Genomic DNA, 25088 nt, shown 5'->3' with positions numbered 1-25088 from the left:
GAGGGTGCAGGGGCTCAAGTGTGTGGTGATGCAGCATCCGGATGATCAGGACTTAATGCCGTTACCCATTGTTACCCCAATAAATTAACAAAAAGTTTAAAATAGAGCGATAGATAATAAATAAAAGCAAGAAAGAATCACCAAAGAGTGATCCCTCCAGCCCCTTGGGGTGACAAAGGAGGACCTGAAGCCGAGGGAGCTGCCTGCCCACAGCCAGTCCGTGGGAGGCCGGGCTCTTGTCACTGAGCTGGTGCCAGTCTCTTCCTCGGTTCCCTCACGGGGATCCGCGCCTCCTGCAGGGCTGTCAACGCAGAAAAGCAGGGTGGTCACTCCTCGACCGTCGGTCTCTACAGACTGTCCCGTTGGGCGTCACCGTTTCTCCCGCCTGCACTTAGTTACTTAGCTTGTGGGAACCCTGCCCGACACCCTGCATGCCCTTCAGCCCAGAGCGAGTGCCGCCCCCAGCCAGCCTGAGAGCTCTGGGGCGGGCCCCGTGGTGTCCCTTCCTCTGCAGGCCCCAGGGAACCCACGTCCTCTGAGGGACCTGAAAGGGGGGCAGATGAAGTGGCCTTGTTCCACTTTGCCAGCCAACGTGCAGTCGGCAGGGGCGGGGAAGAGGGGAGGCCCGGGGTCCCCAGCAGGGGCCTGGCTGGCGGTGACAGCACCTCTGCCTCTTCAGCTCATGCCGTCATGGAATCTGCTCTGTTTGTTGTCCATGATGAAAATTACGCCGTGAGGTCACGCACACGCAGAGGCCTGCACGCCAGGCTGCCTGGGTTCAGAGCCCAGCCGGAGCCCTTGCTGTGTGACCCTGCACCAGTCCCTTAACCCGCCTGCGCCTCCACTGACTCACCTTAGAATGAGGGAGTAACTACCCACCCCACGGGGGGGCAGTAGAGAGTCATATCTGTCATAGAGAGTCATATCTGTCATAGTCATATCTGTCATAGTCATATCTGTCATAGTCATATCTAAAATAGAGTCATATCTAAAATAGTCATATCTATCATAGAGAGTCATATCTATAAAGCCTTTTGAACAATGGGCGGCACATGCAGCACGCATTTTGCCGTTCATTCCTGCGTCTGGGGCCTTGCTCTTCACACCTGTAAGTGTCTCTTCAAAATGCTGGGGTGCCAATCCACCCGAGGAGGGACTGGCTAGGGGTGGGGGCAGGCGGTGAGAAAGGGCTGTGAGGGGGGCGGCCGGGGGCCGGGGCGGGGGGCACAGGTAGAGCTGAGGGGATAATAACAGGGCAGGCAAACAAAACACAGACCTCGTGGAATGTGCTTCAGGGCCCCAGGGCCACACGCGCACAGAGCACCTGCAAACGCAGACGCACATTCTTTCTAGAAGAGGTCTTGGAATGTTTTGTTTTTTCATTTTTGAAATGAAGATCCACTTTAAGTGCAGTCACACCCGCCCTTTGTGGGCAGTTCTGCAAGTCAAGCTTTGTCATTTTAGGGTAGGTGGGCCCGGGGAGCCCCAGAATAGGCCAGCCGGGGCCCCAGGCATTGCGGGGGGGTGGGGGGACTCAGAGCCGGCCCAGGTGGGGAGAGTGAGTGCCCAGCAGGCTCCGGGCGGGGGACAGCGTCCGGTGAGGGTGAGCAGTGTGTGGGGACGGAGGGACAGCCTCAGGGTTTCCTGCTGTCCTGGAGAAGTGCGCGTCTCCTGTGCACGTGAGGGACTGGGACAGGCTCTCTTAGACCCTGGCCTGCCCAGCTTCCGTCGCTGTCCCCTCTTGCTGTCCCCTCCTTCAGACACGGGCCTGTCTTCTGATGCCCTGTCTCCCTATTGCTCCCACGGGAGGGCCCGTACTGGCGCCTCCCATGGTGTCTCCTGGGGTCCCCAAGCTTAGGAAGGCTGAGCGAGTTTTCCTGGGGGTTCGTGGCTCACACGAGGCAGGGCCAGAGTGCGTACTTGGGTCTTGGTTCCCAAAGCCACGATGCTCCCAAAGCACGTCTCACTCTGAGCGCTGCGGCCGCGCTGTGTCCGTATCCCTGTCGGTGGCTGCTCTGTGTCTTGCTGTTGTTTGATGCCACAGTGAACGTGGTGTGTTCCAGGCGACGCTCAGCCCCCGGCCTCTCCCTGACCCACACACGCTGCCCTCACGCTCACCCATCGGGCACTTCCTGGGACACCAGCCGCGTGCCCACAGGTCGCCAGGGTCCTGACACACTGGGAGGCGGCCTCAGAGCCCACCGTTGAGGGCTCCGTCCCAGAACCTGTCCCCCAACTTCAGACGCGGCCACCTGCAGCTCTGACCGACTGGCTGTAGAGCAGGGTGTCTCCAACCCCCTGGGGTTTCATAACTCCCACAGCGGCTCACAGAACTCGGGGCGACCCTGGCTTACATGCCCGGTTTGGGACAAAAGGCCGTGAGGAAGGACCCCGACGGACAGGCAGGCGGCTGCGAGGCAGAGGCCGAGGCCCGTGGGAGGGGCAGGCTGGCACGCACGCCCGGCGCCCCCTCCCAGCCCACAGGCTCCTGAAGCCCGCGCTTCGGGGTTTCTGCGGAGGCTTCCCCACGGAGCCATGACTGATCCTGATCTGTTTCCAGTCCTTCTCGCCTTTCGGGAGCAGGGAGGCTGAGGCTGAAGGCTCCCTGCTCCTAGTCCCGGTTCCGTCTTCCTGTGGCCAGCCGCCAGCAGGAGACCCCCAAGCCTGGCCTCGTGGGACAGACGACCCTCCTGTCGCCGGGAAACCCCAGGGCACTTAGGAGTCCGGTGTCCGGAGCCAGGGTCGAAGTCCAAATCCGAGCTCCTTGCGCTCTTGCCCCTCAGGAAGTTAGAGGCTGCAGTTCTGGCCCAGGGACTTTTTTTTTTTCTGTGATTTTGCCATGGGCATTTAACCCTTCATGATCCTGATTTTGTTTTGCCCAGAAGTGGGGTTGCCGGGCCGTACAGCAGTTCTGGGTTTGATGTTCTGAAGGGCCTCTGTGCGGTTTTCCATGAGAGCTGCACCCGTCCACGTGCCCGTCAGCGTGTGCCCAGCTCTGCGCTCCACGCCGCCCCCCCTCCCCCGCTCCTGTCGTCCCCCGTCTCCGGCGGTGGCCGCGCTAGCAGGGGAGAGGTGCTGCCTCATGATTTGCCGAGCGTGACCTTGACCGTGATGGGTGGTGGGCGCCTTTTCACGCACCTGCTGCCGCTCCGTATGTCTTCTTGGGAGCCATGTCCACTCCGTGTTTTAAATCGGGCTGTTATTGTTTTGTCTGTGGCTTTGCCACCCAGCTGTAGGAGCTCCCTCTGTGTCGTGGGCGTTCACCCTTGGTCCTTTGCTGCTGTGCGAAGATTCTCTCCCATCCGGAGGTTGCCTTTTCGCTCTCTGGTCCCTCTGCTGCTGAGGGCCTTTCCCCTCTGACGAGGCCCCCTTGTCTGTGTCTGCTTCTGCTGCCGCTGGGCCGGAGGAGAGTCTGAGCTCTCAGGAGCTCCCGGGAGACACGCTGCCCTGGTCCCGGGACCGGACTCCCGGCAGCCTTGGGCTAGAGGTCGCCGCCCTGTGCACGCCTCCTGGGGCGCAGGCAACGGGGGGATCACCCTGTGGGGCAGCGAACACTGCGGGAAAGTGACACCCACGCCGTCCGCCGCACGCTGCCGAGGCCGCGGTAGCCGGGAGCGTCCGAGGGCTTTGGGGCTGTCGCCTGCATGCTCCGCGAGGGAGGACAGAGGACAGACTCTTCTGTGTATACAAAGCCTCCGGTTCATTTCAGGACACTCAGAATGTCTGTGTCCCGTGGGGAGGTCAGCGTGTATGCGTCACTCAGGCAAAATCGCGGTGTCTTTGCGTTTTGTAAGCACGCACGGGCCGCCTGCCGGGACGAGGCCCGAGGACCATCAGCAGCGAGCTTCAGGCCCGCGCTCGGCCCTCGTCTCCGTTCGCTCTGCCGCTGTTTAGGAGCGATCAGTCACCCGTGGAAGCAGCGCCCGAGACGGGCATCTCAAACGCACCCTGAGGACGTCTCGCTCGCTCATCCTTCCCTCCTCTTCCTACCCGCCCTGGGTGCTGGAGTCCGCGCCGGTTCCGCCCGCCCGTGGGCAGGGTTGGAGGGCGGGTGGTGTGTAACTTGAGCACGTGCTGAGAAACAGACAAACAGACGGCTGCCGGCTTGAACGGGAGATTCTCCCCCTTCCTTCCCAGGGCCACGCTCCTGCCCGGGTGTTCACGTCTCTACGCGGTTACTGTTTAAAAGAGAACGGTGAAGATAAAGCAGATGCGCCGTTTTCTCAACACAAGGGTAACCAGAAATCAACAGTCAACTGTGTCATCCATCGTCTGTTGCCCCTTTGAGTAAAATAAAGGGGGCGGGGCGTTGGGCAGGGAGGTCCCATGGGCTCAGGCATGAGCAGGGATAACATTTCCCGGGTGACGGGGAAGCGTCTGTCTTGCATGACAACCGCTTGTCACGCCCCACTCGTAAGTAGAAACATCCACGAATCCACCAGATTTCGTGACGTGCCACGAGGAAACGGCCACGCTCCGCACCCCCCCCATTTTCCGCCTGCTCTGAGGAGCTGAGGGCCGCGGTAACGAGGCCCATGTGCGGCCAGTGGCTGTCACTGGGTGTCAGTGAATTTATAGGCAGCAAGTGACACCCCTGGCGGCCCCTGTGCGTGGCATGAGCTGCCTGCTTTAGAAGGCGGGGGAAATTTACGAGCCCGCTGACATGCCTAGAGGCAGCTAGGTGACTTGTGGGGGACCGGCCGGAAACCCCTCCATCCATCCATGTCTCATACTTGACGAAATGCAGATAAATCTCTGTCCCGCGCGTCTGAACGGGGGGACCCGTCGAAGCTCGGTGTCAGACCCCAGGGGGGCCATGTATCATGTTAGCGGCTCTGCTTTCTGAATCGCGGCGCACGGGAGCTGGTCATTCTCACGCTGGTGCGAGAACTTCTGACAATAAGCGTAAATTTGTAATAGGCCCCGACCTGCCCGCACGCCTCCCCCGCCCCGTGCTCGCCGGCAGCTACAGACTCGGGCATTTGCTCCTCAGGCTCCCTCAGGAAAAGAACAGGCGGGCCATAGATGGCTGTGGTGCACGCACATGTGTGAGAAAGGACAGTAACGCGGATCGCCCCTCCCCCTCCAGCCTGTGTCACGTGTAAATCATGGAGCTTCGGGGGCTGAAAGGCACTTTGGAAACTGGCTCATAGGCGCACGATACTTATTTTTTTAAAACGGGATGAATCAGCCCCATTGCACTGCACCACGTGGCAGAGAGGGCACCGGCCAGGCTCCCACTGAGGGGAGCGTTTTGCTCCAATCACTGCTCGTCAGTGGCAGGAGCCCCAGGTTTCCTCATCTCCTGTCACATCCGGTTGTCGTCACACACCTAGCCACCCTAACCTAACGCTTCCGTCTCGTGCCTACGGCCTTTCTATCAGGTCCTGTTGCTGGACCCACGGGGGACAGGGTGCTTCCCGTGGCCATGAGCTCGGCCGTGCCCCCGAGTCCCGGGTGGCGTGCCTGGAGGTCCCCCGGCTGCTCAGAGCTGGGCTCCGCTTGGACGCGTCCCTCCCACTTGCTCTGGCCTCGCCCCGCTGGCCGCTGCCCCTTCTCTGTCTCCATGGCAACCTCATTGGGGTGCACACTGTCCATGGCGTCGTACCATTGACACCCCCGGGGAGCCTCCAGTCCGGACAGCCTCCCTCCACTCCAGATGCGGAGCCCCAGCTGTGCAGACAGTGTCCCCACTCGGGTGCCCACCCCCCAGGCTCAGCCCAGCTCCCGGTCCGTCAGAACATGCCGTTGGCGCTGCCTTCAGCACGTGCCCCAAAGCCGCCTGCTTTCCCGCGGCGGCGTCCCCGACCTGCGGCTGGTTCTGAGGCCCCTCGGCGCTGGCCTGGGCCCTGCGGCCCCTCGCTCCTCGCCAGCCCCTCCCCGGCTGCCCTCAGTCGGTTCCAGTGTAACGCAGCGCCCGCTTTCTGTTGCTGAGTAGGTGTCACCACCGAGCAGGTGGCTCCAGACCACACCCACTAGTGACCGGAGGCAGGAGGGTGGGCGCCGCTCGGCGGGTCCTCCGCTCTAGGTCCCTCGGCTGCACGGGCATCAGCCGGGGCCAGGGTCCCCTCTGCTCCCACACCCCACAGCTGATAGCTGCATCCCGTCCCTGGGGGCGGCCAGACTGGGGACCTCAGCACCTTGCTGGTTGTTGGCGGGAGGACCTGCCCCTCGCCAGGTGGGCCTCTCACGGTGGCAGCTGGCTTCTTCCGAGCCAGCCAGGGAGTCTGGGAGCAGGTGCAAGTTACGGCCGTATAGGACAGAATCAGGGAGGGGGCAGCCCTTTGTCCTACTGTGTTCTGTGGATGACAGGCAAGCCACAGCCCCCACACACACTCTCCAGGGAGCGGAGATACAGGCTGCTGTGAACACAGGAGCAGGGACCTGGGCGGCCTCCGAGTCCGCGAGCCACAGAGAGCCAGGGCCTCCCTGCAAAGCCCGAGGCAGCTCCGGCCTTCCCGCGGCTCCAGGGCAGCGAGTGCCTGGACTCCCAGGGGCTCTGACCTGCTCCGGGACACACACCCCTGTCAGGGCGGCACTGGGACCCCGCCCCAGGGCGTCCTGCACGGGACCCCCAGCGTTTGGGAGACCCACCTGCAGAGCCTCGCCCCCAGAACCGCCCCGTGTGCGTCTTGCTTCCCTTCTCGGGGATCTGGGAGAAGGGAGGCCAGCGGCTGGCGCTTCCTCTCCGGCTCCGCTGTGGTCACAGGTGATGCTGGAGACCTCCGGGGGCGCCAGGTCAGACCACAGACATTTGTTCCCAGAAGCACAGTCGGGTGGCAGGGAATCTCCGCCGTTTCCACCTCCGTGAAAGCCACATGACCACTTCGGTTCCTGTAGAAAAATCATGGGATGAAATCAAATACTTCTTGTTTCTAAAACCTCAGAACAGAAAGACAAAGGTGAATTCTTAGCGTAATGAACTGGCAGCTGAAAAAAGACGGATTTTTATATCTTCTGTTTACCGCTTTCCGCGGCCCACGGCGTGCCTGCCGCAGAGTGGACACTCCGTGACATATTTTAAATGACTAAATGAACGCTTGGGTGAAGCACTGAGTAGTTTTTAAAACAAAAGAAAGCTGTACATGGAACGAGAATATGCTGCGTCCCTTCCCGTGAAAGCAAAGAGCAATATGAATGGCCCTTGCTCCTCATGACACTTAGTGCCGTCATATAAATTATTGTTACTGTAATGACATAAAAGCAAATAAGAGGAACAGATATTCTTCAAAGGAGGTAAAATCTATTTTTTAAGTCAATGACGGAATTAATATGAACGCGAAGGGCAGGAAAATGCACGGTCTGCACGTGTTAAAGGGAAGAAATGAAGACACGCTTGCGTGAGCGGCGGGACGTGCCGTGTGGTTGGTTTATGCGAAGACGACGCAGCTGCTCGAGGTAATTTATAGCGAGAACACAATTTCAATTAAAATCCCAACAGGATTAGTTATTGAACTCGAAACATAATTACTAAAGTCACTGCTATTAACATGAGAACGGTAAGGAGGGACAGATGGCCCTGTGTTTCCAGGTTTATCACGAAGACAAATAAGGCAAACGCGTGCCGCTGATGTGCGCACACAGACGCAGACCAGTGAGACCCAGCCCGGAGCCCAGGCGCCGACGGAGGCGGAGGCAGACGGTGCTGGGAAATTAGGGAAAAAGGGAAGAAGGATGGGGAGACAGAGCTGCGGTCCCGGGGCTGCTTGAATGTTAGGCGAGTGTGCAGAGCAGAGCAGAGCAGAGACCGTTACCCCCCGAGAGAAAGGCTGCGGTTTCCAACTAGAGAGACCAGAAATTTTCTAGGGAAATGGAGTGAATTCTGCTCTGACAATTACAAGGCTAGTAGGAGACTCAACCCCTCAAATAAGAAAACGTCAAAGGAACTGGGGTGCGCAGAAGCAGCCGGGAGAAATGTCACATTCCTGGAGCCACAAGCTGGGATTTCGGTTCTCCGGTGGGAGGGGCGCTGTGGCCCCTTGGCTTCTGTCTTCTGTGACATTCCAGAACAATCCGGGCTTCGTGGTAGAGCAGTGCCCCCAGGCTGTTCATCTTTCCTGACACCACATAATTCCAGACATCCCGGGAGTCCCCAGGCCAGCTGTCACCTGCGGCGGTGCTGGCAGCCCTGGCAATTTGTGCTGGAAACACTGGGGAAGCCCAAGTGACATTCCTGTTCACTCACCTCTGAGCGCCGGCGTCTCTCCCTGGAGGTGAGCACCTTCTCAGGGTGCTGGTCCGCGGCTCTGAGACACTCGTCCCCGGGCGGCCCCCGGGCGGTGTGCACCCTCAGTGCGGAGCACCCTGGCCTTGAGGGGCCGGTGGTATCCCCACCTCTCCCGTAACCTGCACTGAAAATGTGGGGTGATGTCCAGAAGCCAAGGAAATATCAAACGGAATTCAAAACTCTTTCCTCTTCGCCGTCACGGGGACCAAGTCCGACTGGAGGGAAGCCAGGGCGCCCTCGGAATGCCGCCAAGCAGGGAGCAGCTGCCGTGGGGACCGGCCCCGGGGGACAGAGCGCAGAGCAGGGCGGCGCCAGCACAGCGAGCGCGTGTGTCCACGCACAGGATAAAGAGCTGTTGGGTCACACTGTCACTTTCTGGACACCGGATTTTAAAAAGGTGTCTTTTAAATGTGTGTCCTGCTACGGTTTTTATGTTCTTTAAGGATGAGACTGATTCAATTTTGGGTTATTGTTTGAACTGTTGTGATTAAGAAGAACTAAATATCTTCACGTAATATTATTTTTGCAAAGAGCACTATGAAAAGTGTATGTCATTAACTCTTACTATGATGAGTGACGTGGGACAGAATTAGGAATCCCACTGTGTAAATGGCTCGCGTCAATCCTTTCAGTTTTTAGTTTGTATAAACCGCCCCATTTGCTATGCGTCCTCAAAACCATTCCAGCTTTCAAACAGGGAACTAAACTGGACGGTGGCGTGGCCTGTGCAGGGCGCCGGGGAAGGAACAGGGTGACGGGTATGAAGAAGAGGGGGCCCCGCCGCGTTCGGGCCTCACCCGGGAACTGGCCGGGCCAGCGGCGCGCAGATCCAGACAGACGTGGGCAGGCGGGGTGGCAAGGCTTCCGGCACGACCTCGTGGACAAGCAGCGTCTGAGGCCAAGTGCACGCGTCCGCCACATCGTGCGCAGGGACGGTGGGGCGTGGGCCCGCACAGGCGAGGTCGACAGCCGTCACGCCAGATCTGTCTCCCGTCGCGGCTCCCAGACCCACCGTGGTGCCCGGATGGGTGGCTGGAGTGCTGGAAAGGGTGGGCCGGCGGGGGAGCGTGTGAAGCCGCTGCAGGAGCCGGGATGGTGGTCGCTCCCCGGGCAGAGGGTCACACGCAGTGCGTGGGATCCCCCGCCCTCCTCATTGTCGGTGCCTCTGTCCACACCCCCCGGCACACACACCTCCACGCAGCATCGTGTTCAGTGCTGAGGACCCGAGTCGTGTTCCCATAGAAGGAGCCACGGGAACGATGCACGAGACCTGCGCTGTTCCATCCCGACGATGCCTCGCCGGCCTTCCAGTGTCTGCAGAGCCGTCCTGTGGGAGAGGAAGAAAGTCAAGTGCTGTCTGTCCCCAGGAGGTGCGACAAAGACACAGGAGTCAGGCTGCAGTTGGCCTGGTGTCGGAAAGGACTTCCGGAAACAGAGGGACCCCCCGGGGAGAGCGAGCCAGCCGCCTTTGTGGGGGCATCTGAGCGGCAGATCTCAAAGTGCGTCTGTGACCTCGGGGTCTCCAGGACCCTCTCGGGTCCTAAGTCGGGCTCTTTCCCTGTGACTACTAAGCCGCGCTTTGCCACCGAAACAGAGTGGGGGGGGGGGGGGGGGGGCGGAGAACGAGGCAGGCGTCCCGCTCAGAGTCCCCGCAGCCCTTGCCATCACGCACCTGCCGGGGGAAAGGCTTCACTGAACAACGTCCTTGAGGACGCGGTAAGAGGTCGTTCATGTATTGGGTCTGGACCCTCGGATACACAGCGTTGTGATATTCTGTGAGACGGAGTCGGGGCTGCCCAGAGACACCTTCCTTCGCGGCGCACCGAGTGCGGCCGCCGTCCGAGGGAGAGGACCGGGGACTGGCCGGTGTCGGGCTGAACTAGCCGCCTTGTACAGACATCACTTTTTAAAAAATTATTTATTTGTTTGTTTGTTTTTTACTTATTTATTTTTAGAGAGAGGGGAAAGGAGAAAGAGAGGGAGAGAAGCATCACTGTGTGGTTGCCTCTCACTCGTGCCCCCAACTGGGGACCTGGTGTGCAGCCTGGTCATGTGCCCTGACTGGGAATCGAACCAGCGACACTTGGCTCGCAGGCTGACACTCAATCCACTGAGCCACAGCAGCCAGGACCTCAGAACATCACTTTTATTTGGAAGAAAAAAGAAATGACAAACTCTTGACTGTGCAGAGTTGGGTTTGGGAGGCATTTTCTCAAAAACAAACCAAGTCGCCAGAAGGAAAGCCACCAGGCGTACTGGTCGCCGACAGCAGGGTGTGAGCGTTCTCGCGGAAGTCAGACGGTGGAGACCTTCACGCGCGCGCCCCTTTACCTGGCCTTCTGCTGAGGAGGCAGGTGGAGGAGTCACCGAACGGGGTTTTGATGTGAGGTAACATGTCAGTGTCGTGAATATCCACACAGCGCAGGGAGCCGGATGGCCGGGACCTGGTGTGACAGAGTCACGTGTGGGCGCAAGGCCTGCCCCGCGTGGCGGACAGACCAGCGGGCTAACCCGTGACGCAGAAGGAAGCGCTCACAGATGCGGTTTCAGATCCTGCATCACAACCAGCCCGGCGGGAGCCCCCACCTCTCGAGCTCGGGGGCGGCATCAAAGCAGCCTGTTCTCGGTCCTCCGAGCGGCTGTTGCACCTGTCGTCCCGGCGCCCCTCGCGCGGCCGTGGGAGGCCAGCTGTTGCTCCGGAGGCTCCAGGCGCGACGCCTGGAACAAACCCAGCCTGGGAGCAGGGAGAGCAGCCGGCCGGCCTCTGGGGAGCCAGACCTGAAGGTGGCCCGGGGATTGCCACGGGCGGGTCTGACTGGGGAGTGTGCTGTTCACGAAGGGTGATACTTACATTCACTCGTGATGGGTTTACGCCTGTCGTTGTTAATGAATGAGAGACGCACATTTTAGCGATGTCTGTTTTACTGTCTCACTCAGTAAATACCAGCAGCTCTTTGGGATGCTGAAGAATCGTGGAAGCATGTCAAGGGTCCCTGAGGACAGAAGCTGAGAACTGCTGTCATAGGGGAGTCGCGTTAATCATGCGTCTCCTCGGCCCCTGGGCATCAGTGGGGCTAACGGTCATCTCTCTCTGCAGGCGGAATAAGCATCACACTTGGGTCTCAGTCAGTGTCTTTGAGAAATACTAGCTACCTATTCCTTCTGAAATCCATCGACGTTAAATTGCAAAGCCTGCTTTTTGAAAGCTAGAAATTCCGTGGTTCCAGCAGAAGTCAGTTACTGCGTGGCACCCACAAACCGCAGAAACCTGGAGCACGCACGCGGGTTCCATGCCCCGTTCCTGAGCACGTGCCGGTCACGCCTCCGTCCTTCTGTTCGGCGTCACACGCTGTGTCTATCCTCACCCTTAAACAGGAAGGCGGGGTTTGTGCTTCTGTCTTCCTTCTTCACTCAAGCGCCAAGTGTCCCAATAACTGGAAGAAGAAGGGGAGGAAATATACAACCTGCTTTAAAGAGACAGAGTAACGATTCCTGCAGGGGCAGGGGGGGCCGGACCCCTGAGCTCCCGGGGGACCTCATGTCCGGCCCCTGGTGGGCGGGGAGCTCCCCTAGGCGCACCCCCAGTCACCGTCACTCGGGTGGATGAGCGTGGGCGGAGCCGGCCAAGGAGCTGGAACAGGGAGGACTGTGGCCATTTCTCTCATTCCCTTTTTCCCTCCTCAGGAACTTAACCGGCACCTTCCCCGACTACCCGAAAGCAGAGGAAGGAGGCTCCTCTGTCATCTTCTCGAACAAGACCCCACAACAGGTACAAATAGGGCCTGAGAGGTCACATGTAAATACGTCACGATTACATTCCCTGGCAGTTTGAAGTCGGCAGGTCATGGCTGTTTCTCTGCGAGTGTTTACGTGAAAATGCCTTTGCTGTTCAACAGGGCAGGTGCTTCCATCCGTTCCAGGACGAACGTGCCCCCCCCCTCCCGTCTTGCCTTTGAATGTCACACGAGAACACAAGGGGGCTCATCTCCTCGTAAATTCTGAGCAGCTTGATTTCAGGGGCCCTTGTGGTCATGCCCCTGTTCACCTCGGTCCCATCTCCAGTCTGATTGTCCCCACAGGCACTCCCACAGCTGCCCACCGCTGGAGCTGCCCTGCTTTTCCTGGCCTCACCCGGGCCGCGCCCCCGGGTGCCTGCCCACCCCCCCTCGTCTGCTTAGTCCCCTCAGCTGCTGAGACCCCACCCATTGCCAGGCCCCTGTCCCGTCAGGTCACCTCGGTAGATGGCCCCTGGCATTGGATGGTGTTCACCTTGAGAGCTGGCTTTAGGAATGCCTTAGTAAACTAGAAACGGAAACTTTTCTTAACCTCAGAGTAGTTACCAGAGAAACCAAGAGAAGATTTGCGTTGTGCCCAGCAGGGGAGCTGTGGAGGCCTTGCTCTCAAATGTGAAACTCAAGAAAAAAATAGTTGCTGTCAGAACCGCTAGTTATTTTCCTGTAAGTTCTAACTCTCTAATGCGATAAGAAAAAGCAAAGGAATCATAGATATTTTTAAGTGATAATTTTGTCATTGTTTTTAGATGATGTGATTATATTCCCAGAAAACACAATACACAAAAATTGTACTGACATATTATGCAGAATTGTGCAGAATTATATTGACAAAATTATACTGAAGAATTTGAAAGAAGACTTGAACAAATAAACTGATGGATTATTTCCTTGGAAAGATTTCATAAAGTACGAATACACATTATCTTTCCATTATACTATGCAGTCAATACAATTCCAATAGAATCAAAACAACTTTATTGACAAAATTATTTCCCAGTTTTATGGAAGAATAAATACATGAAAATATGCAAAAAGTTTTTGAAAAAGAATCATAATCACAGGGAACTTACTCCACTTTATAAACCAAATTAAAAGATAAAGTGATTAAAATGTGGTATTAGGGAAAGAACAGACTGATAACATATGACAGTCGGCATCTTTCATATATAAAGAGTTCTTAGAAAGTAATAAGAAAAATATGAACACCTCAGTAGAAAAATGACAAAGAATGCAAACAGAAATTTAATAGAAGGAATTTTACAAGTCACTAACGAGAACATTTAAATATAAAATAATGTTACTATATCTCTTTTCACATATAGGGTAGGTGAAAGTTTAAATTCATGATAATAACTGGAGTTTGAAGCGAGTGGGGGGAGAAACCGCTCTCACACGTTGCTGCTGGATGCATAAATCACCATAACAGTTTTTGAGGGACATGGACGAATTGAACATCAAAAACTCTAATGTGCATACCCTTTGATCTGTCAATGCTGTTTAAGGAATTTCCACTAAGTAAAGAAGACCAGTTGCCATGGATTGGGGTCGACAGACCTTTGCCATGAAGGGCCGCACGGTAGATAGTGGCATCCGGGGAGCATCTGTTCTCGGCCGCAACTACTCAGCGTTGCTGACATGGTGTCAAAGCAGAAATGGGCCGTGCGTCCACGAATGGGCATGCACGGCCGTGTGCCAGTAAAGCTTTATTCACACACATGGGCGTTAGGCCCGACCGGGACCCAGCACTGCGATCCGCGGACGCCTGCCACGGACCCCGGGAGAGCTGCCGCGCCTGCGTCGTTGGTCACGTTGACAGAGAGGAACAGCAGCTACTGCTCTCCCGCAGGGGGCTAGCTCAGGAACCTGAAGCGCTGGGCGGCGGTCAGAACCGTGCTGGGGCTGTGCCCTGCGCCCCCACGTGAGCGCCCCGATTCGAGCACACAGGCGTCCTCTCGCCAGCAGCACGGCTCCTCCCCCACCTCCCTGTCAATGGCAGCTCCACTTCCAGAGCCTTCCAGAGCCTTCCAGAGCTCCCAGAGGACCCCTGCCTTTCTCCTCTGAACTCTGTGGACACTTCCCATCCACCTTCTTGTATGGCAGGTCACCAACCCTGCTGGGGTGACTGTCACACGGACTTGCTGTTGCTTCGCTTTGATGTTTAGGTCGTGTCCCTCCAGCTGAATTGTCAGGCACGAGTCCCGTCTTGACAGGCTGTGGCCAGCCGCCAGGCGTGTTTCACGTTAGTGTGGAAAGGTAACAATTACAGGATTAAGGATGTCAGTGGGATGTCTCAGTCATACATGAGAAACGTCCAAAGGCAGCGTTAGCATCTCGTCGAACTGAAAACAGAAGAGACCTGAGGACGTCTGGTTAATAATTAGGGTGCGACGCAGAGGCCCCGGGGCGGCTGACGGAGGAGTCAGGCTGGCGGGATGGAGGGCCGCGGCGCCCCGGCGTGATGTGGGGGGCCCGCAGGCTGAGGCCGGCTGGTCCCCGCCTCCCGGCGTCTGGCCCGCACCTGGAGACCCGAGCCACACCCCGCTCCTGGGTCTGAGGTGCTAATTAGAGACGATAGTGCACTGTAAGCGGGGCTTCCCGGAAGTCTGAGCGGCTGTTACTACAGACCCCAGTCATGGGAGGTGGAGAGGGGCCAGTCTAATTGCTACAGTGAGGTGCACAGTCAGGTTTGTATTTGTCAAGAACAAGCACAGCACAGATACTTTTAATGGAACGAGCATAATCACGTTGATATAAGCCCCCCAAAATATGGAATATTACTCGGCCCACAGATCAGCCTTCACTGAGAACTCGTGCCAACGTGGACACTCAGTGTTTGCTCGCCAGAAGCCAGCAGTGCGTTCGTAAGCAAAGCACCGCAGCCCAGCCCGTTATGCCAGAGTGAGAGGCTGCCTCCGGCTCAGGGCGTGCATGGATGCACCGCCTCATATAAAGGGATCCAGCCCCAGAACTGCCACCTCGTCACTGTGGACGCTGAGGGGGCATTTGACAAATTCAGCATCCACTCCTGATATTAAAAATAAACCAAAGCAATTGGAATAAATGGGCCCTTCTTTAACAGGGCAAAATATTTTCATCTCACATTAAGCCAAGGTCACACTTAATGAAATTCACCGGAAACACTTGCCCTAACATCATGAAAGACACGAGGGCGGCCACTGTCACCGTCAGACAGAAGAAAGAACGTAGGGATGTAGAGACTGGAAAGGGAGAGGCCACGTGGTCACTTATAACAGCAAAGACAACAGGTGGAAACTCTGCGCTGAGACACCGGAGAGGCCGGGTGGGGGTTACAGAGCTAATGTGCAGAAAGCAGCAGCTTCAGTGCGCCAACGGCGGCTGGACGGAAGGTGGGAGAAAGGGCTCAGTCACAGCAGCAGCACAGAGATACAATACTCAGGGATACACGCAATAACAAAGGGGTGTTAATGGGAAGAAGAGCTTGGAACATTCTGAGGGGTGCAAACAAGAAGATGAAAAAGCACCTGGGTCCTTAGGTAGGAACAGTCACCATCATCAATACCTCGGCTCTCCCCGGCGTCGGTGATGAAGGTCACGTGACCCAAGAAAAACCCGACAAAAACCGACAGCATTATGTTGGAGCATGAACAGGGAAGGGGGCGGGGGGCGCAGCGAGCGAAACCAGCCCGGTTCTGAATTTTAGGTAAAAACTGAATAACCAAGGACAACCAGTAAAATTCTGAAAACAGAGTGTACTGAGGAGCGCTTGGCCCTGCCAGGGGTTCAGGCCTGTATTGGGCCCAAACACGTAAGGAAACGTGGCACGTAACAGATGCGGTGTCTCACTTTCCTCGTGTAAAAAGGGAAAAAAAGACTGTTCAGTATGTGGACTAGAATAACCAGGCTGTCATCTGAAAAGGAAGATTAAATGTCTCTTTATACCGGAAGGGCTCCAGATGGATCGGAGGTTTAAATGTCAAACAAAACAAACAGAAGGACTTGGCGAAGCGGAGGGACACATATGTCATAACCTCAGGGCGGACAAGACCCTTCTACCTCTCTGTTGCTCAGCCCGGGCGCTTTAGAAGGAAAAACGATAAACTAAACTACATACAAGAACTACTTTTAACCCGCATGCAACGCCAGCCCCAAGTGAAGGCAAACGTCAGATGAACCCTGGGACAGTTATTCGTAATGCGTATCACCGATAAGAGGTCATTTTTCTAAGAATATAAAGAGCTCCTACCACTCTATGAGAAAAAGATCAATAAACCAGTAAAAAGCCAGACAGTTCTCAGAAAAGAACACCCGCATGCACTCGAAACACAATAAAGGATGTTGGACGTGTGAAAAGACGGGGAGCCTCACACGTACAGGAGAAACGCAGAGGAAAGCCACACGGCGGACAGAACTGATGCGTTGAAGCTCATCACAATGCAAAACTTTTGTACTTCTAAAGACACGCTAAGGAACCGCAAGGCAAGGACAAGAACAGACTAGGAGAAGAGATTTCAAAACGCACACCTGATGAAGGACTTGCGTCCTAAATGGACCGAGAACCCTCACGTCTCGATGAGAAGGTGAACAAGCCGATCAGAAAGTTGGCAAAAGACTTGAATAGACAAGTCACCAAAAAAGATGCGTGACTAGCAAATACACACATGGAGAGATGCCCGGCATCATTAGTCATTAGGAAAATGGAAATGCAAACCACAGAGAGAAACCGTTTTGTGCCCGCGAGGATGCTTCTCTCCTGCTGGGAGAGGGCCGCCGCGGGCACATGGGGGGGAGGCAGAGAAAAGGCAGCCCTCGTCCACTGCTGGGGGGCAGGTCAAGTGTCGCAGAAAGTTTGTTCCTTCTTACTAGTTAAACCAGTTGACCAAATAACCCAGCAGTTCCACACCTAGGACTCTGTCCAAAAGAAATGAAAATGTATATCCACACACACGCACACAAAACTGCATGAATGCCCGTAGCAGCATTGCTCGTAACAGGCGAAAATCCCAAACAACTTAAATGCCCCTCAGCCGGCGAATGCGAACGGCGAGGTGGAATGGGGTGCAGCCACGCAATGGAGCGTTGTCCGGCCTTACATAAAGGCACCAACAACGGACACATGGAACACACTACCGCGTGGGTGAGCCTCAGAAACACGGTGCCACGGGAAGGTAGCCAGACACCAAAGGCCGCATAGGATATGATTCCATTTACATGAAATGTCCAGAAAAGGAAGCCCAGAGAGGCAGAAAGCAGGTCAGCGCTTGCCTGGGAAGGAGGGGAAGGCGTGAGGGAGTCCTAACGCAGCACAGAGACGCTCTAAAGTCACCGATGGGGACGGCTGCCCCAGCGGGCGAATTTACTGAAAAGTGAGTTGTACGCCGGAATGGGTAAGTGTGCAGTGTGTAAAATAGGCCCCAATAAAATTAAATGCATTAAAAAAAACAAACGAAGCAGGTGACGGGCCAGATTTGGCCTTCAGGCCCCATAATTTACCGAACAGATAAAACAAAGGAATGGCTGGTTTAACAGGCACCGAGTGCCCTTCTAGCTGTGGGAGGTTTGGCTGTAGTTGAAGAGAAGCAGCAAAATCAGCTCAGTACCGGCATCAGAAAAACCCGCCCAGGACCGCCACGGCGACGTACTGGTTTTCGGCCCCCTCGGTTGGGAACACAGCACCGTGTCAGTGAGCAAGGGGACAGGCAGGCAGTCCCTGCAGGCGGCCCCGCGGGCGCTCGCCTGGCAGCGGGCGGACATGACCTTGGTGCGGAGTCTCCCCTTCTAGGAGCGCGGCCTGCAGATGCTCGCACTCGGGCACAGGGTTCCTGCGTGCGTTCGTGGTGGCAGCATTGCACGTGGCAGCAAGAGAGCGGGAATGACCTGCCCTTGGTAGGAAAACTGCCAAATAAGTCATCGTGCCTCTGTCGTCAGGGGGGGCGAGGAAGCTTTTTCTCTTCCATGAAGGAGACATGGCCAAGGATGTTATTAAGAGAAGAATGCAGAGCAAGAGCAGTGTGTACACTGTGCTAACGTTTCTACAAAACGACAGAGGTGTGCTTAAAATACGTATTCGTGTGTACACGTGTGCACATACATGTGCACATGCGTGTGCACTTTAGAGGATGTTGCTACAGTTGAAGCACATAAGCAAGATAAATTCAGAGGGTTGGTTTCAAACGCAGACGGCCACAATCACATACTGTTTTTCATGGACACGTCTGGCACATGATGTTCATGTGTTTCATGTATGAGTATATGGGTGTGTGTACATACATGGTTTTGCATGTATCCATAGTCAGTGGCTCTGGAAGCGTGTCTGAGGGATGTGAGCTGGCTTTAAAGTGGATGTCGCTGGCTGGGTCACAGCCCGGGGAGGAGACCCGTCACTACACGCTCTTCGTCATTTTTGATTTGTGAACCATGTATGTATCGTCTGGTCAAAAATTAAATTAATGACACAGTTGATGAGGCTTTAAAAGACGGGCTGGATTGCGTGCTCCACAAACAAAGGTTTCATCTGCTTTTCAACTGCTCACACTTACATATATTTTCAGAAAGTCCTGACATTTCCGAAAGTGAGCGAACTTCCAAGAACCAAAACATGCCCGTGCCTCCCAGGGCCTCTGATCGTAACCCCGCCCCCCGGGCACGCGGTTTGGTTCCGTGAGTGGCGGTGAACCCGATCCCCAAGGAAACGTTGCTCTTTTGGCAAGGGACTGCTGATCCTGCCCAGAGACGCCCTTTCATCCCCAGAAAGCACGCACGACGCACGGGCCACCTCCCCCCACGCAGTGCTTCTGCGGCTGCGGCTGCTCCTCCCACTGATGAAGCCGCCCGAGGGCAGGGGCAGGCGGGGGCCGTGATGTCCCCAGGAGGGGTCCGCATCCGGGGCCCAGAGCAGGGCGGAGAGGGGACCCCGACAGCCCAAACCCCTCCTCCCGACAGGCACCGTGCAAGCGCTACCGTTGTTTCATCCTTTGACCAGGTGATTGAGGATATTATTGCAAACCAAGAAGAAGAGGAAAGAAACAAAAAGAAGAAAAAGAAGAAAACAGAAAAGAAAGCCGAAAAAGCCAAGGAGAGGAAAGGAACAAAAGAGAAAGATAAGGTAAGGAGTTTGGGAGTTTAGAAGGTCAAGGCTGTGCGCTGCTCCGCTTTGACGCGGTGGGAAGACGGCCGATCTGTGGGGGTGGCAGCTGTTCGTTTCCTGGGGACGGTGCCGCCTGCCAGCGGGTTTCCCGTGTTTTTTACGCTGACGGGCAGTCGGCTGCCATTCTTTCTGTGACTTATAAATCTCTGTTAGGGTGACAAGTGCTTTCAACAGCTCAGATGCTCCCCGCGTTAGGCCACACGTGCGACCGCCCTGAGTTTTCATTCCTCAGAATAAACGGCCCCGCGCGTCTGTCCTCGGGGGCAGAGATAAGGAAAACCGCGGCGGTCCGTGCAGTCAGATCTCTGTGTCTGCTTCCGCCAGAGCGGCCCCCCCCATCCCCCCCCCCCCAATCTGTCACTGAACACTGACGTCCTGGACGTACCCCCATGGAAGCTTGTTCCTCACCGTCCAGAGCAAGTCAGGCCTCAGTCGCTTCGGGTCAGGTCTTGCCTTGTGCGGTGGGGCTCGGGGTGCCCCTGGGATTACAGGTGGCCGTGGGGTTGGGGTGGCTGTGGGTGGGCTCGGCAGGGTGTTCTGCTGGGGCCTCACCCTCAAGCGTGTGGAAGGTGCCCCCAGGGCTCCTCGCTCGGCATAAACGCCCTCCGCAGGGTGTGGAGCTCGGGCAGGAAGCTCGCTCCTCCCAGGCGTGGGTGTGTTTAGAGGAGTGTTTCTGCAGACACGTCTTCCCCGCTGCCGAGCCCCGATCTGACCCACTCGGGGGGCTGGGTCTCCAAAGGCTCTGTCCCCCCGGGGCTGTCCCGAGGCGCAGGCCCAGCTCCGCGGCCATACTCCTCGCATGCATGAGCTGGGCTCCCACTGACACTTGGTCCAGGGCTTCTCTGGTGGGGAGCCCCCGGGGGGAGGGGGGTTCAGTCTGCTGGTCCTGGGAACTCCGGCACCACGTCACAGCGAGAGAGAAAGGGGACAGGCCGTGTCATCCTGAGGACGCGCGAGGGAACAGGCGTCAGAGCAGCGAACAAGGGGGCGGGGGAATGGGGAACATAAAATGGCAACACCCGCCATCTGTGCAGATGCGAGGTGGGGCCGGGGGTGGGGGGACAAGAGCCACGTTCTGTTGGAGACCCTCACACGGGGGCGCCTGCCAGCTGCAGGCGGTGGTGGCGTTCCACCCGCCCCCTCGTCCCTGGCCCTCCCCTAACCGTGCCCCGTTGTTGTTCACTGAAGGAGCAGAAGAAGAGAGACCCCTCACTGCTCATCTTGGGGACCCCCACTCTGCTGTAGTGATGCCGAGGTGGGGACCCAGGCGCTCAGTCCCCAACGACCCGGAAGGTTGCTCTGACCTCCGGGTCTAAGCCAATCCACGCAAGGTTACCCCCACCCCCAGGGCAGCTGCACCCAAGGGTAAGTCACGCTTGGGTGCAGAGACCCCAACCCTCACCTCACTGGGACGGCGCTGAGGGCTCCCTGCTCCCAGGCTCCCTCCTGCTTCTGGAACAGCGGCTCCCTCTGCCAGAACTGCTCCCCCTCCCGTGGGTGCTGCTCCCAGTAAACCATCTGCGTGTCTCCAGGGACCCCAACTCGGGGGACCACCTGTTGCCTTACTAATCTGCCTGTACCCTAAAAGTTCTAAATTGTTCCCTCACCCCCCAAAAAAGACAGCACACTCGATAAAGAGAATGTTTATCATCCCCCTCTCACTTGGTAAGATCCCTTAAAGCCGTGCCCAAGAATGAGGACAAGTGGACGAATTTCTGTTTTATTCTACGCTCGGCTTCCTCTCGACAGCATGAGGGCGCCCGACGCTCGCAGAGTAAAAACCCACTGCTGTGACGCTTGTTCCACTAAAACACGAAGTTCTCAGCCACGCAGCCCAGCCTGTGACGAGAGAAGGCATTTCGTCAGCGAGCCGTGGACGCAGCCCCGACGCTGAACAGTGGGGGACTAGGTGCCGGGTCTGGGCAGATCCGCGTGGATGAGGTAGCTGCACGTGCCGGGCGGGATTCCGCAGAATTGCTCAGAAACGATTATTCCTGAAAAGGACAGCGCGACCACGTGGTGACGTGATCACTAAAAGAATCAATGAGCCCTGGCTGCTGTGGCTCAGTGGATGGAGCACCGGCCTGTGAACCAAGTGTCGCTGGTTCGATTCCCAGTCAAGGCACATGACTAGATTACACGTCAGGTCCCCAGTTGGGGACTCGTGAGAGGCAACCACAGAGTGATGTTTCTCTCCCTCTCTTTCTCCTTTCTCCTCTCTCTAAAAACAGATAAATAAAATAAACTACCGTTGTAAAATAAAATAAAATAAAGTTAAAAAATTATTTAAAAAAAGAATCAACAATAACCACTAATAAAAATCGGTGTATTTAAATTATGGGGGTAGGCTTCTTAGAGATCCGATTACCTTTTCCGTTGACTTTTGTAGGTATTTTAGAATCAGCTCTAGAAAGTCTGGGAGCATTCCTGAGACCAGCCGGGCCGCGTCGCGGGTGAGACTTGGTACCTTGACCTGTAGCACAAGGACAGCCGTTCCGCATCCTGGTTAAAGGGCGAGGCCGGGAGAGAGGAAACCAGTTCTGCTCAGCGGGCGCAGACGCCGCCTCGCCCAGGGGCAGAGCCGCGGTGATTCCTCAGGGGTTTATAACACTTTGTCGTTGATCAATTGCCAGCCCCGTGTGTGTAGTCAGAAAACTTAGGAAAGGCCTCATATTTCAAAACGGCCGTAGGATTATCTACTTCCTCTGCCCTCTGCTCCCGCAGGTGTGCAGTTGCCAGCTCTGCAGGTGCGTGGGTGTGGCAGCCGGGCTCAGGGAGCCGGGAGCCGCTGTGGGGGGGCGCGGGGGGCTTCCCGGGGCGGGCTGGGGTTCCCGCAGCCTCCCAGCCAGGGCAGCAGAGCGCCCGTCAGCGGGGGAAGTTGGCGCAGGTGGTGGGCGGGCCTGGTGCCTCCCGAGAGGACAGAGCAGATCAGGGATCAGCGAGTTGCAGTCTGAGAGCCGTGCTGTGCGGCCAGGTTGTGGGATGGGCCGGGGGAGCTGTGAGCCCAGGAGCAGGGGCCCGTGTGGCCGGGGTCTGCGCCTTCAGAAGTTTGCTCACGGGGAAAGCATCTACAATCAAACATCGGTCGCGAGGCTGAGAGCAGGGGCTGAGGTGTGTGGGCGCCGGCCTGCGCAGCCGCCCCCTGGCCTCGGAGCAGCGGGGAGCGCACCCCTGGGGCGCTCCCTTCATCAGGAGCCTCAGGATGCAGGGTTTGGGATGTGTGCGGCCAGCCACGCCTGGGAGAGGCTGGGGGCGAGAGCTTGCAGGTTGCAGGCTGGTGGCGTGGGGAGCAGGGAGGACTGCGGCCTGGGTCTCTGTCACTGCGCACCAGGACGCTTTACAGTGGAACACCCGCGACTGGTAGCCCTGCGTTCCTTCGATAAGGAGCAGCACAAACCAGTTACCACGTAAAGTGTGAGCGTTTTCAGAGGTTTATCTGGGTGTATCTGATGTGCTGAAGGACCAGGGACAACGGACAGTCAGGGATTTTACTCCTCAGGTTGGGGCGAGCGGACGGGAAGACCCCAAAGCACCACCAGCCCCTTCGAAGGTGGGCCTGCAGCGGTTGGCTTTCCATCCACAGGCACAAAGGGAGCGTCTGCCTGAACTTCACACCCGGAGCAACAGCCGGAAGCAACTCCACATGCTCGTGGGCTTCAGTGTAAAACGACAAAACCCGGGGAGGGAAGCCGGAGAAGGCGCTCCAGGATCCAAGGCGGGCGAGGAGTGCCAGCCTGGCCCCCGAAGCAGGCCCTGGAAGGAAGGACGGACCAGCCGGCCTTCATCCAAGTGAAGCCGCTTGCTGTGTAGCGACGCCGTGAAGGAGGGAAAGACGCTGCAGGCTGCGGGGAAAGGTTTGCACGCTGTCCGTCTGACCAAGGACTTGCATCTAGAACATACAACAAACTCTCAGACTTCAACAGTAAAAAAAAAATGAGTCTGTTTTTTGGAGGGTGGATTTAAGCCGACCTCTAACGACTGCAGGTGAGGGGACCCTCTGTTAGCGCTTTGCTGGAGCGCCGGGGGCTGCCCCTGCCCTGCCCCGCCCTGTCCCCCAAGTCTGCCCCTGCGCTTTCGATACCAACGTCACCTCCTTTGTCCCCCGGCCAGCGGCGTGCACCTGGCGTCAGCTTTAGAAACAAAAGAGAAGAGGAGTCTGTGCAGCTCATTCTTACAGCGCTTCTCAGTGTGTTCTGGCTCCAGCCATCTGTCAAGCCTCCTGGAACTGTTTCAGGTGGTTTTGACCTGTCCCATAAGACGTGACCAGGGCCTAGTGAAGCGTCTTCTCTGAGTTTACTCCAGCCGTAAGAAACCTGACTGAGGGCCGAGCCCTCCTGGGAAGAGCCCTGTCCCCCCCTGCGGCACGGTTGGTTCACAAGCCGAGGCTTTTCTGCGTCATCACCCAGGGACCTCTCCGACCGCGGCGTGTGCTCGGAACCGCGGTAGCTGCCCTGCCCTGAAACCAAGTTCAAGGTCTGAAGAACGAGGCTCAGAGGCCGTCCGAGGCTGTGCCCTCTCCCCTCCCTCCCCAGCCTCAGGGTGGTCTGCTCGTCCTGTTTGGCACCTGCTGCCCTTCTCAGCTCGCAGCTCCACAGACAGAACCGGCTTCCCAGCTCAGATCACACCCGTGTCCCCTCGCTGAACGCAGTCTCCCCGCTACGCTCCCTGGCCTGGAGCACCCTCCCCTCCCCCATTGCCCCCTCCTGCCCCCCCACCCGCCACACAAAGGCCCATACTCACACCTACAGGGGCTCCCAGGGGCCAAACACAGGACAGTCGGAGTACCCAGATCCCAGATGCCAGCCATGGTTAGCGAGACAATGAAACAGAGCAAAGCCCCGTGAGTCCTTCCTTTGGGACGCCTGAAGAGAGGGATGGAGACCCTCTCAGAGAATACTAACTGCGGTTATTTAAAGTCTCTTCCCTCCAAGGGCACACTTTCCCCAGTGCCTGTCTTCTGGCTGCTCTCTCGAATTTTCTCAAATGGCTGGGTCTGGGGTAGGCACACCGGGCAGGGGCAGCGGCCAGCCCTGGGCACTGCAGGGGGGCGTCTTCATAACGAGCTTGGGGGGTCCTGGAAGGTGGGGGCAGGGGCTGCCTGGGCTGAGCCCCTCGTGTCTCTGGCTGGGTCCAAGTCCTCTCCCTGGTTCTGCAAGGCAGACGGCCTCCCTGCGGGCTGCAGCAGTCCCTGTGTGATGTGCGCGCTGCGACCCCACCAGGCCTTCTGTAGACGCGCCCTCCAGCGCCCAGACTCCTCCTCGTGGCTTTCGGTTCACAGGCCCCCCTCTCCCCTCCGGCCACGGGGGCCGGGGAGGACGGTCAGTGGGAGCCGGCACGCAGGCGCTGCACAGCCCCCGCGGTATGTGGGCGCATGGGGCCTGGAGAGGAGGGACACGTCCGTGCCCATCGGGTGCTGCCCCAGAAGAGCCCAGGGGGAGGGGCCTGCGTCTGGTGGCCGCACGTGCTCTCCGCTGTGGAGGGAGTGCCACGTGCTGTGGAAAACTCCATGTGGATGCAACGCAGACCACATCGTTCCGCCGCCGCTGGTGGGGGGACAGGCGTGGTAGTGTCATCAGGCACCTGACGTCTGATACAGGAGAAATGTCATCGCCCAGAAATGTCGTTGCCCAGCTTGGCCCCGGGAGGGGACAGGCAGGCGAGAGGAAGGCCTAGCCAGGGGCAGGGTGGCAAGTGGCAGAGCAAACAGGAGCCACTTCAGAGCAGGCTCAAGGGAAGGGACAGGGCCAGACTCGGGGCGTGGGGGCCACAGGGAAGGCGACTCAGGCGGAGAGCCGGTATCAGCGGGGTGGGGGGGGGTGGCGCCCCTCATAGGCCGGCAGACAGAGCTACATCTCCAGAACCCTGCATGTCCTGTGCCCGCAGGGATCCTGCCCAGGAGGGCAGGCAGGGCTCGGCCCTTCGCCGCACAGCCCAGGGGAGA

General features: G+C 57.4%; 1 protein-coding gene across 2 annotated transcripts in view; it reads left to right on the top strand.

The window, feature by feature from the left end:
- Positions 1-25088, top strand: part of DRC11 (dynein regulatory complex subunit 11) — a 90194-nt gene that overhangs the window by 22913 nt on the left and 42193 nt on the right. For both annotated transcript variants that reach the window (XM_090269605.1, XM_090269597.1), the window contains exons 6-7: positions 11912-11996; positions 18983-19105. In XM_090269605.1, coding sequence (XP_090125731.1) covers positions 11912-11996; positions 18983-19105 — 208 coding nt within the window. The remainder of the gene's footprint in view (positions 1-11911; positions 11997-18982; positions 19106-25088) is intronic.

This window comes from Furipterus horrens, unplaced genomic scaffold (genome assembly GCF_987537825.1).
Source record: "Furipterus horrens unplaced genomic scaffold, mFurHor1.1.pri manual_scaffold_1, whole genome shotgun sequence".
NCBI lineage: Eukaryota > Metazoa > Chordata > Mammalia > Chiroptera > Furipteridae > Furipterus > Furipterus horrens.
The sequence above is the reverse complement of the archived record's forward strand: the minus strand, read 5'-3'. Positions and strand labels throughout refer to the sequence as shown.